General features: G+C 38.6%; 1 protein-coding gene across 7 annotated transcripts in view; it reads left to right on the top strand.

The window, feature by feature from the left end:
- stau1 (staufen double-stranded RNA binding protein 1) overlaps positions 1–14,833 on the top strand; it is a 46,038-nt gene extending 31,205 nt beyond the window's left edge. For 4 of the 7 annotated variants that reach the window (XM_041203958.1, XM_041203957.1, XM_041203956.1 and 1 more), the window contains 7 exons: positions 2,707–2,850; positions 2,938–3,084; positions 3,170–3,248; positions 10,676–11,007; positions 12,046–12,168; positions 12,360–12,445; positions 13,759–14,833. In XM_041203958.1, the coding sequence (XP_041059892.1) occupies positions 2,707–2,850; positions 2,938–3,084; positions 3,170–3,248; positions 10,676–11,007; positions 12,046–12,168; positions 12,360–12,445; positions 13,759–13,846 (999 nt within the window). In that variant the 3' untranslated portion in view covers positions 13,847–14,833. The remainder of the gene's footprint in view (positions 1–2,706; positions 2,851–2,937; positions 3,085–3,169; positions 3,249–10,675; positions 11,008–12,045; positions 12,169–12,359; positions 12,446–13,758) is intronic. The other 3 variants (XM_041203961.1, XM_041203955.1, XM_041203960.1) reach the window with 2 other exon arrangements.
- The last annotated feature ends 4,292 nt before the right edge of the window (positions 14,834–19,125 follow it).

Here is a 19,125-nt window from a genome sequence, read left to right as displayed (position 1 = left end):
CCTAGCCAATTCTTTACCTAATCTCAAATTTGTAAAATTAGACTATAGGGGTTTGATGAAGTTTTTACCCTGCACTACATTTTTCCCCAAACCAGCGCACACATGATTCGAGCACGATGAGCAAATTCTTTTTATGGTGCATCGTATCATAACATATTTTTCTTTTTCCTTCTGCCACTGCTCCCCACCTGCCCCAAAAACAGCTCAACGATGTTTGCACGTAAGACTTCTTCGACCTTTTGTTTATGACATCTTTTGCAATCTCCTTTGCCTCCGCTTATCACTGGCCTTCTATCCAGCTTCACCTGTCCCATCCCCTTAAACAGCATATATTTCACCACATTTTTACTTCTCTTTGGTTCTGAAAAAGAGTCATAAGGACTCAAATCGTTAACCCTGTCTTTCTCTCCACAGATGCTGTCAGACCTGCTGAGTTTTTCCAGCAATTTTTGTTTTTGCTAGTAACATTAGGCAACATCATGAAACAATGGCAAGGTGGAATTCAATGCCACAACTGCATCTATTAACTAGATATGTGTTAGTAATAATGCATAGATACTGTCCATATAAAGGAAAAACTGGATAGCACAACAGGACATGCGTGTACTTTTATGGATTTAAACTGAGAACCCCCAACATTTTATGAGCAGTAAATTTCTGAGACCTTGTGCTTCATATTAAGCAAGTAATGATTTTTAAAGTACTTCAGTGGGATTAAAAAATGTACATGTTTTGCTGGGCCAAGTCTGATAGCTTGTCAACATGTTGGTGGCTGAAGTAATGTCTTTGATGCATGGAGATGAGGAAAAATTTCTTGGGTTGGTTCCGAGTTGCTGAACCAGTTAAACACCAGCAATGATGTAATCACTATTCCCTGGATAATGGAAAGGAATACTGGTCAGATTTCTTGTGCTTGACTGCTTTTTATTGATCCCTCATGGAACCACAAATATCTGAGGAGCAAATTGGGCTGATTTTTGACTTTCAGTTGGAAATCCTGCTCGCACTTGCTATCAAGATCCCTGTATGAATTGTGGGTAATGAACTATGGGGCATTGAACATTAACCCTGAGGGTGAGTTAACAGCTTCAGGGGTTAAGAGAAACACTCCTCTATTTTCTTTGGTTGGTCAGTCATCAAGGTAATGTAATCTGAAACTTTTAAGTATCTGGTATATTTCATGTTCCTTCCACAGACTGTTGTACCTCAATTATCTAATCTATAGAGTTATGCCAAGACTTCCCCCAAAGATTTGAGCAAATATATGATTGCACCACCATATTCTAGCCTGGCCATTGTTTGACAAAGATCTTACTGTAATGTCAGCAGTCCATGAACAGCTTTGTTATGTGGAATATTTGTGCTCTGTTTATCCTCATCTCAACTTTCCATCACGTTGCTAATCATTCATTATCTTATTTTTTAAAAATAATTGATCTGCACATTATTGTTGCCTTTTGAATCTCTCATGTGTCTGTGTAGGAATAAATTTTTAATTTTCGGTCTCACTTGAAGCTTAGAGTTTGTAATTGTTTTCTAGCTCTATTCGTCATCAAAGTTAAATAACCTACTTATTTCCACTATCTCAACCTCTCAAATGCCAAGATACTAGCGTCTGTCTTATCTCAAATTAAAAGTTTACGCCTGTCTTCAAAACGTTAATCCAATTCTTGAATTATAATTATTATTCTCTGAACATTCTGCATTATATTTTCCTTTCTTATTGGACAGCAAAAATGATAAGACCTCTGAATCTTGATGCTGGAGATTCTCTACTTTCAATACTCTCGGTATTAATTGCATGTATGTTGGGTGCAAGTGATGTGATTTACCCCTGTGTTTGGTTTTCTTTTCCTATGCCAACTGGATGGTTCCTCGTGAAAATCTTAAACCCTGAGCCTTTTTTTAAAAACAATACACATCAGTAGTTTGTGAACTGGATTCTCATCCACCTATACCTGGTTTGAAATGGCTTAAAGTTCACTAATGATTCTTGTAGCCAGAAAAGATGGATTTTTTTTTTTCCTGAGTTAAATTTGATTTCATCATTAGCAACAAGCTAACCTCTTGCTTCCAACTTTATCCTTGTGTCCTCTTCATGAATATCTTGGCTACAATTAACTGAATCTGAGTTGTCATCATCTGAGTTTTAGACTGTTGGTACACATTGATTCTTGCCTAACAAAAGACCAGTCTTTCACCAGTACAATTGTTATTGTTAGTGTATTAAATTGAGTTGAGTTTGTTGGTCAAGAACAAAAAAGGCATTCTTGGGGAGCTTGATTATTCCTTTGGATATTTGGAGCATAGCACAGTATCTATTGTGCATGATGAACTCTCAGTTCAGTGTGAGTTAATAGGGACAGAAATTCTAGGACTATTTACTCCACTTTCTTACTTCCTGGCAGCCAATAGTAATGATTATTGGTGAAGGGCTGGGAACAGGCCCTTTCGACCTTAGGGAAAATGGAAGAAAAGAACTTGAGGAGAAACAAAACCACTTTGGTGTTTACAAAATCTGCAAGATTCAGCACTCTTAATTTTTTTTAAATTTAACATTTGGTCATTTCTGTACCTGGAACCAAAACAGAATCTGGCTTTTCAAATTCGGCTACAAAAATTAAACCAACTTTACTCATTTTCTCACCCGTTGATTTAATTTCAATAGTGCTGAAATGCTGAGCTTGCATCTTTTTTATTTTTAAGCTACAGACAAGTCCAGAGTATGGGCAAGGAATGAATCCAATCAGCCGTCTAGCTCAAATTCAGCAAGCAAAAAAAGAAAAGGAGCCTGAATATACATTAATGGTAGAACGAGGCCTTCCTCGCCTCAGAGAGTTTGTTATGCGGGTGAGAACTGTTACATAATTTATTTGATTATCTACACATTATGAAGTGTACAATCCCAAATAATCTAAACTGTATTCCATTATTTAGGTTAAAGTTGGTGGTCAAGTAGGAGAGGGAATGGGCCCAAATAAGAAAGTTGCCAAGCGAAATGCAGCTGAGAAAATGTTGGAGCTTTTGGGTTTTAAAGTTCCTCAACCTCAGCCACCCAAACCAGCTTTGAAAACTGAAGAAAAGGTATTTTTTTTTATCAATCCAATTAAAATTAGTTTGTTTTTAAGTTCCAGGGCTTGTCCTGAAGGAATTTTCATTTTCTTTTAAGCCAACAGTGAAAGATCCTGTTAAAGGACGGAAAGTGACCTTTTTTGAGCCTGGATCCTCTGTAGAAGATGCAGCAACAGGTATGTTGTATAGAAATACTGCACCTAGTTCTGTAGAATGAAGTGGGGAAATATTTAAGAAACAGTGATCACAGTATTAGTTTTAGTGTAATTGGAGAAAATAAAAATAAATGACCAGATGTAAAAATACTGCAGGGGATCTAATTTTAGTCAATTGCTGAGAGAACTGGCCCATCTAGATCAGAATCTTATTAGATAAGGTAAGATGAGTAAGTAATATGAGACCTTCAAAGACATGGTCCGGTACAAATTAGACAGGTTCCCATAAGGGAGAAGGGTAGGAAATTCCAAGATAGACTTCTCGTGAAAATATCAGCAAACGTCATTAAAGAATAAATCAGATAGCAACTTCTAACATCTGCGCATGCATATTTACATATAGAAATTTCTGTTACAGTTGCCCTGCTTCTCCAGAAGCTTATCTGTAAATGTCTCACCAAGAGACTCTACCTTCAAATGCATGGAAAGTGCATTAACTTGTGGCCCTTGCTTAAGGTAACCAATAAATATGACAAAAAAAAGTTGCACCTAGCCGTTCAATTGCAAGTTTTTAATTGCTTTTTTTATTCAGTCACTGGAATTGGATTTTGCTGGCTGGGCCAGCATTTATTGCCCATCTCTAGTTGCGCTTGAGAAGTTGGTGGTGAGCTGAGCTGCTGCTTTGAACTGCTACAGTCCTTGTAGTGTAGGTACACCTACAGTGCTGTTACGAAGGGAGTTCCAGGATTTTGACCCAGCAACAGTGAAGGAACGCAAAATTTTTCCAAGTCAGGATGGTGTGTGGCTTGGAGGGAAACTTCCAGGTGATGTTTCCATGTGTCTGTTGACCATGTCCTCTTAGATGGTGATGGTCGTGCCTTTGTGAGGTGCTGTCTAAGGAGTCTTGGTGAGTTTCTGCAGTGCATCTCATAGGTGGTACACACTGCTGTTATGTGCGTCGGTGGTAGAGAGAATGAATGTTTGTGGATGTGGTGCCAATCAAGTGGGCTGATTTGTCCTGGACAGTGTCAAGCTCCTTGAGTGTTGTGGGAACTGCACTCAGGCCAATGGGGAGTTTTCCATCACACTTCTGACTTGTACCTTGTGGATGGTGGACAGACTCTGGGGAGTCAAGAGGTGAGTTACTCGTCACAGGATTCCTAGCCTCTGACCTGCTCTTGTAGCCACAGTATTTATATGGCTAGTTCAGTTCAGTTTCTGGTCAATGGTAACTCCCAGGATGTTGATGGTAGGGGATTCGGTGATGGTAATGCCAATTTAACGTCAAGGGGCAATGGTTAGATTCCCTCTTGATCAAGATGGTCATTGCCTGGCACTTGGTGCAAATGTTACTTGCCACTTGTCAGCCCAAGCCTGGAAATTGTCCAGATCTTACTGCATTTGGACATAGACTGCTTCAGTATCTGAGGAGCTGTGAACATTATGCAATCATCAGCAAACATCCTGACTTTATGGTGGAAGGTAGGTCATTGATGAAGCAGCTGAAGATGGTTTGGCCTAGGACACTATCCTGAGGAACTCCTATAGTGATGTCCTGGAACTGAAATGGTTGACCTCCAACAACCAACAACCATCTTCCTTTGTGCTAGGTATGACTCCAACCAGTGGAGAGTTTTCCCCCTGATTCCCATTGACTCTAGTTTTGCTAGGGCTCCTTGGTGCCACACTCGGTCAAATGCTGCCTTGATGTCAAGAGCAGTCACTCTCACCTCACCTCGGGAGTTCAGCTCTTGTCCATGTTTGAACCAAGGCTGTAATGAGGTCAGGAGCTGAGTGGCCCTGGCAGAACCCAAACTGGGCATCATTGAGAAGGTTTTTGCTAAGCAAGTGCTGCTTGATAGCATTGTTGATGATCCCTTCCGTTATTTTACTGATGATCGAGAGTAGACTGATAAGGCAGTAATTGGCTGGGTGGGATTTGTCTCCCTTTTTATGTACAGGACATAACTGGGCAATTTTCTACATAGTCAAGTACATAACTGGGCAATTTTCCACATAGGTAGATGCCAGTGTTCTGGCTGTACTGGAACAGCTTGGCTTGGGGCGTGGCACGTTCTGGAGCACAAGTCTTCCGCACTATTGCTGGAATATTGTCAGGCCCTATAGACTTGGCACTATCCAGTGCCTTCAGCTGTTTCTTAATATCACATGGAGTGAATTGAATCAGCTGAAGACTGACATCTGTGATGCTGGGGACCTCTGGAGGAGGCCAAGATGGATCATCCACTTGGCACTTCTGGCTGAAGAGTGTAGCAAATACTTCAGTCTTATATTTGCACTGATGTTCTGGTCTCCCCCATCATTGAGGATGGGGATATTTGTGGAGCCTTCTCCTCCAGTGAGTTGTTTAGTTGTCGTCCACTATTCACGGCTGGATATGGCAGGACTGCGGAGTTTACATCTGACCTGTTGGTTGTGGGATTGTTTAGCTCTGTCTATCACTTGTTGCTTATGCTGTTTGGCACGCAAGTAGTCTCGTGTTGTAGCTTCACCAAGTTGACACCTCATTTTTAGGTATGCCTGGTGCTGCTCCTGGTATGCCCCCCCTGCACTCTTCATTGAATCAGGATTGACCCCCTGCCTTGATGGTAATGGTAGAGTGGGGGATATGCCAGGCCATGGGGGTTACAGATTGTGTTCGAGTACAATTCTGCTGATGGCCCACAGAGCCTCATGGATGCCCAGCCTTGAATTGCTAGATCTGTTTGAAATCTATCCCATTTAGCATGGTGGTAGTGCCACACAATACGATGGACGATATCCTCAATGTGAAGGCAGGACTTCATCTCAACAAGGACTGTGCGGTGGTCACTCCTACCAATACTGTCATGGACAGGTGCATCTGCGGCAGGCAGGTTGCTGAGAATGAGGCCAAGTATGTTTTCCCCCTTGTTGGTTCCCTCACCACCTGCCACAGACCCAGTTTAGCAGCTATGTGATTTAAGACTCTGCCAGCTCGGCCAGTAGTGGTGCTATCGAGACACTCGTGGTGATTGAAGTCCCCCACCCAGAGTACATTGTGTCTTTGCCACCCTTAGTGCTTCCTCCAAGTGGTGTTCAACATGGAGGAACACAGATTCATCAGCTGAAGGAGGGCAGTACATAGTAATCAGCAGGAGGTTTCCTTGCCCATGTTTACCCTGATGCCATGAGACCTCATGGGGTCTGGAGTCAATGTTGAGCACTCCCAGGGCAACTCCCTCCTGACTGCATACCACTGTGCTGCCACCTCTGCTGGGCCTGTCCTACCGGTGGGACAGGACGTACCCAGGGATGATGGCGGCAGTGTCTGGGACATCTGTGATGTATGTTTCCTTGAGTATGACTATGTCAGACTATGTCAGTGCTTGATTAATCTGTGAGACAGCTCTCCCAATTTTGGCACTAGCCCCCAGTTGTTAGAAAGGAGGACTTTGTAGGGTCGACAGGGCTGAGTTTGCCACTGTCATTTCCGGTGCCTAGGTCGATGCCGGGTAACTAATCCGGTTTCATTCCTTTTTTGTGACTTTGTGGTGGTTTGATACAACTGAGTGGCTTGCGAGGCCATTTCAAAGGGCATTTAAGAGTCGACCACATTGTTGTGGATCTGGAATCACATGTAAGCCTGACCAGGTAAGGACAGCAGATTTCCTTCCCTAAAGGACATGATTGAACCAGATGGGTTTTTACAACAATCGACATTAGACTTTTACTTCAAGATTTTTATTGAATTCAAATTCCACCATCTGCCATGGCTGGATCTGGGTCCCCAGAGCATTACCCTGGGTTTCTGGATTACAAGTCCAGTGACAATACCACTACGCCATCGCCTTTTATGTCTCAGTTACTGCCAAACAACTTCTCTGGACTGAAAATTAATTTTCAAAGTGTGGAGTCTTATTCCTTTAAATCTCTAATAATTAGATAGTAAAATCTATTTACTTTTTCTTTTTGTCTCATCATCTTTTAATTCCATCCATCTTCCCGTATTTTTATTTTTGCTTTCTGTATATGCTTGGCATTTCATTAATTATTTATCTGGCATTTCATGGGTTAGGCTCTGTGTTTCTAAGGATTGTACAATTTTTTAAAAGAAGACACCTTGTTTACCCCAGTCATACAGGTCTCTGCTCCCCTGCAGAGTGTACCATGCTGTCTTGGCTCACTAATAACTACAAATTCCAGTTCAAAAGCCCGCAGTCTGTGGCACTTGTAATGAATGACTAACAACATTGTTCACAGATAACTGTAAAATCTGGCCCAATTAAATGAAGATGGAGTACAAAAAGGAATTTTGTGATGAATGTCCCATTCATATAATTCAGTAGAGATCTGAGGAGAATATGGACAGTACACAACTGAAAAAGGAAATGAAGGGGCACTTAAAAGTGATGTATAAACATAGAAATAATAAAAGGGTGGGGCCAGTTAGGGACCAATCCTCTTGTAGAGGCAGAGGTACTAAATGAATACTTTCATTAGTGGACAGCTTGTTGCTAATATTGCAGCGAAGGAGGAATGGTCGAGAAATTAGTCTAAAAATAGATGAGGTTAAGGTTGGCAGTGCTCAAAGCAGAAAGGTCACTCAGACCAGATAGGATGCATTCTCGGTTGTTTATGAAAAATAAGGATGGAACTTAGCCACTATCTTCCAGTCCTCTCCCTTGGCTATGTGAGTAGTACCTCAGGACTCCAGGATTGCAAATATTTACACTTCGGCTCAAAAGGAAAATTTGATAAATCCCTTGGACCTGATGATCTACGTACCAGAGCTTTTTGAAAGAGGTGGTTGTAGAGATAGTGGGTGCATTGGTTATCATTTTTCAAAATTCTATTCTGGAGTAGATACTGCAGATTGGAAAGTAGCAAAATGTAAACTCACTATTTTAGAAAGGAGGGAGAGAGAAAAGTGGGAACTGCAGATCTGTTGGCCTGACATCCATAGTAGGTAAAATGCTAGATCTATTGGAAAGGATGTGGTGACTGGATACTTAGAAAATAATGGCAGGGTCAGCATGGATTCATGAAAGGGAAATCATGTTTGACAGACCTGTTGGAGTTTTTTTGAGGATATTACGAGTGGAACGGATACACCATTCACTGGTGTATTTGGATTTTCAGAAGGCTTTCAATGAGGTCCCACACAGAAGGTTAGTAAGCAAAATTAGAGCAGGTGGGATTGAGGGTAATATACTGGCATGTTTGAGAATTTAACAAAGCAGAGTAGGAATAAACAGGTCATTCTCAGGTTGGCAGGCTATGACGAGTGGGGTGCTTCAAGGATCATTGCTTGGGACCCAGCTAATCACAATCTCTATCAATGATTTGTATGTTGGGACCAAATCTAATCTTCCAAGTTTGTTGATGACACAAAACTTGGTGAGGATGTGAATTGAGGATGCAAAGAGGCTTCGAGGATTTAGACAGTGAGTAGGCAGATAGAATATAATATGGAAAAATGTGAAGTTATCCACTTTGGTAGGAAAAACAGAAATGGTGAGAGATTGGGAAGTGTTCTTGTCCAAAGAAACCTTGATGTACTTCTTCATAAGTCACTGAAAGCCAACATGCAGGTGCAGCAAGCAATTAGGAGGGCAAATGATATGTTGGCCTTTTATTGCAAGAGGATTTGAGTACAAGAATAAAGAAATCTTGCTGCAATTGTATAGCGCATTGGTGAAACTTCACCAAGACTATTATGTACAGTTTTGGTCTCCTTACCAAAGAAAGGATATACCTGCCATAGAGTGCAACAGAGGTTCATTAGACTGATCCCTGGGATGCTGTGTTTGTCATATGAGGAGAGACTGAGGAGACTGTGTCTGTATTCTCTAGCATTTCAAAGAATGAAAGGTGCTCTCATTGAAGAATAAAAAAATTCTTACAAGGCTTGACAGAGTAGATGCAGGGAGGATGTTTCTTCTGGTGGGGGGGTCTAGAACCATTCTGACAGTCTCAGAATAAGAGGTAGGCCATTTAGGACTCGCATGAAAAGGAATTTCATCACGCAAGAGGGTGGTGAATCTTTGGCATTCTCTACCCCAGAGTGGTGCTGTGAAGGCTCAGTCATTTGAATATATTCAAGACGGGCATAGATTTCTAGATATTAAACATATCAAGGGATATGGGGATAGAATGGGAGAGTGGCATTTAGTTAGAAGATTACCCATGATCTAGTTGAATGGTGGAGCAGGCTGGGGGCGCTGAATGGCCTTCGCCTGTTTCCTATGTTCCTAACTAAACAGAGGGTTTAAACTCAGCAACTTGCCACCAGTCAGCTTAATGTCAGTGGTCATAATACTTCAAGACAATAATCTTAGGCAAAATTAATTGGCACCTGGAAGCATGTGGGATCCTTCTCTTTGTGAAGAGAGGGAAAGAATAGAAAAGCAAGGAAGCCTTACACAATGCTGCTTAGGCCCCAGCTGCAGTGTTCTGGACACCATACTTTAGGAAAGATGTCATAGCTTTGGAGAGGGTGCAGAGGATATTTATTAGAATGGTAGCAGGAATGAAGAACATCTTTTTATATGTAAAGAGCAGAGAAACTGGGGCTGTTTTCCTTTAAGTAGCATAGAATGAGGGCAGAATTCAGAGGTGTTCAAAATCTTTAAGGGTTTTGTCCTAGTAAATAAGGAGAAACTGTTTCCAGTGACAGATGTGTCATTCTCCAGAGGACAGATTTGAGGTAAAAAAAAACTAGAGACATGAGAGGTTTGTTTACACCATGAATTGTTAAGATGAGGAAAAGACTGGGAATGAGACTGCAGTGGGATAGCTCCCTCAAAGAGCAAGCACAGGCATGATGGGGTGAATGGCCACCTCTTTCTGCACTGTTAAACAGGTAAATGCTCACTTTAATGCTATTCCCGACTACCAAAGCTGACATTGAATATCACTGAGCTGAGGAATTGCTTCTTTGTTCCACTTTAAAATCTAGCACTGAGGTGTTTCCAAGCTGCTTCTGTATGAGGAAGATGACTACTTTGTATGCAATCATTATGATTGCGAAATTACAACCTTGCTTTAACAAAGTCTTGTGAATTAATAAAGGAAATATGCTTATTGAATATTGCATGAGACTTGCTGGATACCATGTCTCTTTGTAGATGAAAGGTCATCAATAGAGTGCCATGGGCCAGGATTCAATTGTGGAGAACTGATATCAAGTAATGTGTAACTGGTCTGCAATCTTTACCTTATTGGGGAGCGAAGAGCTTCTGAAAAACTGTTTGGTTTAGAGCCTATGGTGACTATTCACATATGTAATGTGAAAGAACAGACTTGAGTTTGGTAAACTTTCACAGCCAACAATGAAAATGTCCAATATGCCAAAGATTAAACTGAAAGAAAAATCTACATCTGAGAATTCTGTAACAAACCCTGCCTTTGTGCTATTGAAGTATTTTCAAGCATTATAAAGAATACTAATATGTACTACTTTTCAGTTAAAGATGGGAGCATGCGTCTAGAAGATGAGTTTCGAATGCCTTATCCCAGCCACCAGCAACTGCCTGCGGGAATCCTTCCTATGGTTCCTGAGGTAGCACAGGCTGTTGGTGTCAATCAAGGGCATCATACCAAAGATTTCAACAGGCCCGCAGCAAATCCAGCCATGGCCACTGTCACCGCAATGATAGCAAGAGAACTCCTATATGGCGGAACATCCTTAACTGCAGAAACAATTTTGAAAAATAATCCTGCGGCCCGCAAGCCACAAAGCACCCTTACCCGACCTTCCGAACAGTTGGACTTTTTGGCTAGTGTTCAAGGATTACAGGTATAACGAATCTTTCTTGGGGATAGTTCTATATTATCCTAGTGACCAGTTTAGCAGAAATAGCTTTTTTTTGTAAAGCACCATCAAATTTCTTGTCTTTGTATTTGAGATGCGAAGTGCATTCAACAAAACATTGCCTTCTCTGCTATAACATTAGGCTGTTTTATTTCTGCTATAATGCAAAATTGTGTAGTACTAACATGGTTCATCTTTTAATGAGTAATATCGAATGTGGCCCATGCAAAAGGACATGAATTCTCTGCTCTAAACCTTCTATGTTTGGTTTGTGATAGTCAGTTTTAAGTGTAGTTTGAAGCAAGGCTAAGAAGCACTATTAAAATGGTATTGTGACTTGTTAGCAAAAATTCAAGCATCAGAAATATGAGTGTAATAAATGTGCAACAAAAATAAAAGTACACCTGTTTTACTTGCCTTAGTTCATTCCTTTTTTAAAGGTGTTGACTTGTGCTGAGGTACAATTTTCACAGGTACCAGTAGCCTTCTGATATCCAATTCAGATGATTATTGTTAATGTGCAAATTTAGGTGCTGAGCCTCGACTGGCCTTGGCTGTAACCGCTCCCTTGAATTGACTATTTGAGATGGGGAATGTCATTCAAAGTCTCTTGAATCTTGATCTTGTCTAGCATAGTTAATTTTCTAGCATGTTTATTCCTTTTTTCACCCTCCCACATCCCCACAACTCCATGCCTGTTAGGATGACTCAAATAACCCCACACAGCATTATGCCTGAGGCATTTTGAAACAGTAGCTCAGTAGCCTATCAGGCTATGTTTATTTTATATATCATTGTAGGAAGCCATTTCTAAATTCTTTTAACATCTGACTTTTTAAAATTTTTTGAGATTTGTCCATATTCTATCATGTTAATTCAAGCTGTTTCATATTTGATTTCACAATGCAATCATTTACAGTTCCAGTAACTTGTTTTGGCTCAACCTAATGTGTAGCCTTTGTACATTATAGCCTCTAAAAGATAATTTTAGTGTGACTTTTATGTCATGTCATCTCTTTTTAGGTTGAATATAAAGATTTTCCAAAAAACAATAAAAATGAGTATGTCTCTCTGATAAACTGTTCATCCCAACCTCCTCTGATCAGTCATGGAATTGGAAAAGATGTTGAGTCCTGTCATGATATGGTAAAGGATATTTTATGATTTTCAAATCTTTAATATAATGTCTTATTGCTTGTTCCGTTGTCAAACTGATAATTCAGCCAAATTAAGAGTTACCTTTTAAATAGAGGGTCAGACTTCTTTTCAAAGACCAATATACAGAAAATCTGCATTTTCTTTTGCTCAGGCAGTAAATATCCCTATTTACTTTTCAGGCTGCTCTTAATATCTTAAAACTGTTGTCTGAGCTGGACCAACAAAATGTAGAAATACCAAGAACAGGAAATGGACCAATTGCTGTGTAAGTATAAGCTGATTCTGGTCTTTCTGATTTGAGTATGTGACATTGGGATTGAACTGAAAAGAGAATACTTTTTTTTCTTGTTCTGTGTATGTAAATAGTAATGGAGAAAAGAATAAGACTTACTGATGGTTTCTACCTCCACATTATTACAAGAAGTTGAAGATGCATTAGTTATAAATTTCCAAAAAGCTCTACATTCAAGAATTGTGCCTTTTGGATTATAAAATATTGAGAATGTCACTTTATTTAAGAAGGGATGTGGAAAAAAAGCTAACTACAGACCTGGCAAAGTTACTAGAATTGAAACTCAGAGCAGGAAGGGAGGAATGCAGAGAAATAGTCAGGCCTTATTAGTAATCAGATTGCTTAATGCCCAATTAAAGCAATTGGTGGAGAGTGGCTGTCCAGCTGTTTAAAGCCTCGGCAACAATCTGCTGCCAGGGATCTAAGGGAACATTCCCTAACACAAACTAAGTGCTCCAGGAGAGAATCCTGTTTGTGAGGGGTGTGGGAAAGGCTAGGGTAGAAGTTGAAGCTTTCCTTGTGGGGCCTGGACTAGCATTCCTACTCCCTGGCCCACAAAGAAACTTGGAAAATAATTAATTTATTTTTAAACAAACAATTACTTTGCTCGGCCTCTCTAGCCCTAAAGTGGCCCACAACTGAACAATGTATTCCAGGTGGGATCTGAAGCATCATTTCCTTTGTTTTGAATTCCAACACTGACATGAAGGCCAACATTAGCCTTTGTTATTTGTGTATATGGGTACCTATATGCCTTTGCTCATCCACAACACCAAAAGTGATCCGGGGGGAACAACCCTTGCCATATACCACCAATCAGAGAGCACTCCTTTATCGTGCCTGTGTCCTATCTCCCAACCAATTGGTGACCCCTGCCACAAGGTTCTTCCAATCCCACTCTTATTTTTGCTGCTACTTTTGTCTGGAACCTTATATCAGTGTTACTAAAACTAGATCTCTGGATGCATTTCTTTTACCATTTTTGCACAGGAACCTTAATCTGCATTGTATCTTTAATATATATATATATATATATTACTCCCAAGATGGAAGTAGCGAAACATGGGCTAAATGATAACCATCTGTACTAAAGTTTTGGATTCGCTATGATCATTATGTAAACATAATTTGTAATCCATAAGCATCTGCAGCTTTGAACAATTCATAACTTACTGTATTTATTTTAAGTTCTACAACTTTAAACCTGCACATTTTTTTATGGTTGAAAGAAAACATTTTGTTTTGCAGAAGTATTAAATTAAAAACCAACTGATCCTTCTTTTCAGATGTGTGAAACAAGAAATTGATGGCGACTCTCTCATCAAACCGGCTAACTCAAACACTTTAGGACAAACACTGGATGTCACTGACTGAAAGCCTTTTATTGACCCAAAGCGCCAAGCACCAGAGAAAATCGGATGCTTCCTGTTCTGTGACATGTAACTTATGTTTTAGACAACTACAGTTTGAATCTTGCTGTAGTATCTAAATCATTAAGTTGCTTAACTTTTTAAAATAGTAATGCATTTCAACATTAATTCATTTTTTTTGATGAAGGAAATTTGTTCCTAATGTTTCATTGGAACCTTGTTCACACCAATATCCAGCAGCAAAAAGTTAGAATTTCTGTTGATGACTCTCCAATAGTACATTACATGATGATTGAAAAATTGCTTAACAAAATCAGGGTCATATCCAATGTATGTAGTTCATGATTTGGTACCTGTCTGAATTGGCCGTTAGTAACATAAACCATTTTGGTTTGACAAAACTTGGTGCTAGTTTAAAAAGTAGCGTGCCTGCATTTTCATAATTGTATATCCGAAAGAAGCAAGTTGAAACTCAATTTAGAGTTTGTTTCGATAAGTTATAAAGACTGCCTCTTTTTTTTCACCCTTTAAAGATGGTATCAAGTAGCATGTTCAGTCTTCTAGGTTAAGTTTGTATTTTTTAATCTAAAGGGTTTTTTTTAATTTGGTAATTCTGAAGGACTTTGCTTTTTGTTTTTATATTAAACTTTGTTTATATAAAAAATAAATGAGTAATTTTCAACAGTGCACAAGAATTACATTGTTGGATATGATCTGTTACCTAGCTTATACCAGAAATTGCAGGTTACTGTAAATCTTGGTGTAGGGTAAAATGTAAGATGTTGTGTTGTACTTTATTAATGCTTTGATGTAATGTTCCATGTGATGTACACAAAGTGTGTACAGTAAACATTTTGCTTATTGTCCAAGTAAAGCACGAAACCCTTGCCAACTAAGTCAAAACTTTGTTACTTTACTTTTGGACTTTTTTTTTCCTTCCCATGTACTGTACCTATGGAATGGAGAAGTAAAAATTGGTGTTTGTGCAAAAGTACTGGTGGCTTTTTTTGGCATAACACATTTTATGTGAAGCTGAGTTAAAGGAGTTGTAAGCCATTCAATTTTAACTTTGATTTATAATCTGCTTCAACGTTTTTAAAAGATTATTTTGAAAAGATCTTACTGGTTCTGATTTATCTTGCAATACATTTTTTTTGGAATCTAGTTTTTAAACAGCTAGGCTATTCCACTACTTATTTTGTGTATCACAATACTGTTCTTTACAAATGTAGAAGGAAAAATAGTTAGCTTGTAAAATTGCTGGAAAATGCTGTAAGCATGCCAGTAAATTACTTTTAAAAGCCTTTTGGTTATAAGTGAAGCATTTAACTCCTTTAAGTCAAGCTACACAGGCTTTTCTCCATTGTGTGTGGTAGAACAGCTAACCTTTAAAGATAAAGGATTTTTTACCTAATGACATCGGTCTGAATAATAACACTACTCCAAAGTTGGATGACTTTGGGTATCTGCGGTTTGAGATTTTTTAAATGGCATAGATTTGAAGCTCTGAAAAATTATTCAATTGAGAACGATGGAGCTTTACTGTATTAAAAGTTCTTTTGACTAAAACTTAATTGTTTAAAACTGTTTTGATTCAAATATTGGTAGGAGGACAGCATTTTTGAGGTTGACCTTAAATGGAATTAATTATTAAATACTGAGCGATTTTGGTTTTGAAATTGTTTAAAAGTTCGAAAAAGAATAACTGCATAAGCCCACACACAATGTTTTGCAAAACCACTTAAAATTTGGCACCGGAATGGGGTGATGTGAGGAGAGGGAAAGACTAGCTGAAAATTGCTTTTAGTGCATCTGGAATTTCTTCCCCACCTATAGGGTTGTGCTATTGAACTTGAATTGGAATTTGTTTAAGCATCTATTTTATCCTGGAACTACTTACTTTGCTTCCTATTTCAGATCTGTGTAGTTGTGCTCACTTCTCATTCATTTGACTTTCCTGAGATATAAGGTCCATTCTATTTTCACAGCTAACCTAGCAATTTGAGCAATTTACATCTGTAGATCTTATGAATGAGAATTGCTGCTATTTGAATGTACAGTTATGTTGTTTTAAGACTAAATAGACATAAAACAGCACAAAGTTGACTTAAACTTTCTTCAGTGTATTTGATGATCTGACTTTAACATCCTATCAAAAGATCCAGTCTGCCAGCAGAACTTTGTATGAATTGTAGGGTTGAACTTCATCATACTAAACGCTTATGAAGTTTGTTAACCGCTGTATGAACAAGGCTTTAAAACAAGTGGAGAAAAGATATGTTCCTGATAGGCTTGCATTTATCATGTTTCTGAAATATTTCCAGTTCTTCACATACAATGAATCACTTCTGAACTAGTGATTTTAGGTAATCAAATATAGCAGACATTTATGCACAGCAAAGTCCCACAAACTGCAATGAGATGTATGACCAGTTGATGTATTTTGGTGTGAATAGGAAGTCAGTTTAATATCTTAACCAAAGGGTGGCATCTCTGCAGCTGAAGTGTTGTTCTTGATTCTATCCCAACGTAGTGTACGGTTCACTTTTGTATTTCCTATGGACAGCATTTATTGGACGATTACTATTTTTAAAAAAAAGTAAAATAAATTTAAATACCTTTCAAGACTGCTCAGTAGATACCAGTATACCAGCCAGTGTATTTCTGCTACAATAACTGCTTCAAGGCCAACGATACTCGTGTGTAAGCAATCTTCGATAAAAACTGTGCTGGAAAAACTCAACAGGTCTGGAAGCATCTGTGGAGGGAGAAACGATTTATGTTTCGAATCCAATATGACACTCAAATAGAAGCATTATTGGTTTTATGCTGTTGTAAAAGGGTGAGGGTTAGGTGGAACAGAAGGGAAGGTCAGGCATGAGTTAGATGGAAGGGGAGATTAAATACCAAATAAGTCATGGAACAAAAGGCAAATGGAAAGCTAATGGTTGTAAAGAAACAAAGCATAGGACCTGTATAGGTATTAATAGCAGATTAAAAATCTTGGCTTGAGTTTGTATGATACTTGGGACAGTTGGTATTATAACTGCCTTGTGACATTTGTGAAACACTTCAGAATGACAATATTACCTGATTTGAAACCTATAAAATTGCTTCCTTAAGCACTACCTCAAGTACGCCTATTGGTTTTAAGGAGCCTGCTGAACTACCATTTTACAACAAGTGTACATACAGCTTTCTAATACTACTTGTGCAGATACTTGCTTTCCTGCCTTATTTGCATGTTTATCTTTAAAATGTAGGAATATTAACTGGTTCGGTTTTGGAACTTTGTGGATGTTCGTATTACTATACATAAATAACTTGGCAATAAGATACTGTTAAGGAAAGCAAGTTGCATCACCTCAATTTCAGAGAAAATAAGTTATTTAATCCACCTTTCCCTCTTTTTTAAATGCCCTGTGAAATTATGTACTTAAACATGAATCTATCTTTGTGACAATTCATTGAATATGTTCTATAAATTAGATCTAAAATTGCTGCCTTGAGTTTCTGAAATTAATCTTGATATTTAACTCATACATTGGAGAGAATAGTTGCGTTCTGATTTAGTATTCATATGTTAATCTACAGCCAGGAACTCTTTTGATCGATAAAAATAAAATACTGTGGATGCTGGAAATATGAAATAAAAACAGAAAATGCTCAGCAAGTCTAACAGCACACATGTAGAAAGAGAAAAACAAAGTAAATGTTTCAAGTCCTCTCTTGATTGCCTCTTTGTGAATTCTGATGGTAACTGTCCACAGTACTTTTCCATGCCACAGCTAATGGGATACATTGCTATCTAACTTTCCCATTATTCTAATCCTTGGACTGCTTTTGCTCCAGGGAATTTCTAGCTGTTTGGTTTTACTTTTACATCTAAATGTAAACTCAACTTTTTACCTGAACATTAAAGTCCAAAACATTGAACTAATGTTTTGCCATGTCTTACTGTCAATTTCTATTCAGTCTGTTGATTCTTTGCCCAGAGTTGGAGAAAAGAGGGTTGCAAATATTTCACTCAAAATGCCTTAATCATCCTCGCTGGCATTCTATAACACCGAGACATTTTGAAAAAATTTCCAGAAAGATTTTGTAATCTTTGCAGTTTTTTTTAAAAATTTCTTCCAAGTATTTTTGTGGCAAGTAAATATTACTTCATGCCAGTTAAGGAAGAACTGAAGGAAAATCCTTTTCCTTGAATGATTCACATATGTTCAGACTTAATAAGCAAAGTGAATTGTTGTTGATCACTGAAGTTGGCTATTGCCAAAATGAGAAGCATGTAATTACTTCAGTGAAATTTGTGTTTGCAATGGCTGTATATTTTCTGACATTTATCTTTTTTAAATAAACCCATGGGCTAACATTTTTTAAATGTGTTCTTGAAAATTAGATTATGCTAACAAGGTTAAACTTAATACCCATTTCCTGTTGTCTTGAAGGCTCTGTTGGGTACCTTCTTGAACTACTGCAGTCTTAATGGTGCTAGGTGTGAAATTCTAGAACACTGACCCAGCGTCAATGAAGGAACTGTGATTTAGAGTCTAGATCAGGGCAATGCATGACCTGGAGGTGATTTTGTTCTCTCATTTCTTCTCTCGCTCTTAGTCCTGTAAGTTTCAGGGAAGAAGGTGGAATTGGATTGAAATTTGTTGCAATGCATCTTGTAGGCATTCTGTACACAGAATGGAGTAAATGTTGATTCCAGTGGCAAATGTTGAGTTTCAATCACATTCCTGATTTGAGTTATGTATATGATGGAGACTTCGAGGAGTCAGGACATGTTGCTATGTGGTCTAATTAACTGATCACCAGGATCAAAAGCTTAAGATGTTGCAGCCTGGGACCCTATGGTGATGCTGTTGATGATGAAGGATTGCCAGGACTTCAGCAGAGCAAAATGTGAAGGATTTCTCAAGATAAAGTTAACCTAAATACTATACTCATGTGGGTTGGTATAACCATGTGGCTGAGGGCATTTTTGAAGCCCTTTGTGTAAATTCTAGATCACAAGTCACTCCTATGATTTGTGTGGTAATGTGATACTATAACAAATTATTACTTAGGTTAATAGTGCTCCAATTGTACAACTAATAAATTGTCGCACTCAGACCTCATGCAACTGCTGCGTATCCATTAGTTTCAAACAAAGGCAATAAGATAAAGCAGCTATTTTGAATTTAATGACAAATCCTTACAAAGGAAAGCACAAATCCCCCATGAATCCTTAACTTAGCACTTGTGATTATTTTCAAGTAACATGTTTAGTTTCTG

The sequence above is a fragment of the Carcharodon carcharias genome, chromosome 14, assembly GCF_017639515.1.
Source record: "Carcharodon carcharias isolate sCarCar2 chromosome 14, sCarCar2.pri, whole genome shotgun sequence".
Taxonomy (NCBI): Eukaryota; Metazoa; Chordata; class Chondrichthyes; order Lamniformes; family Lamnidae; genus Carcharodon; species Carcharodon carcharias.
Note: the sequence above shows the minus strand (reverse complement) of the source record. Positions and strands in the feature narration are given on the sequence as shown.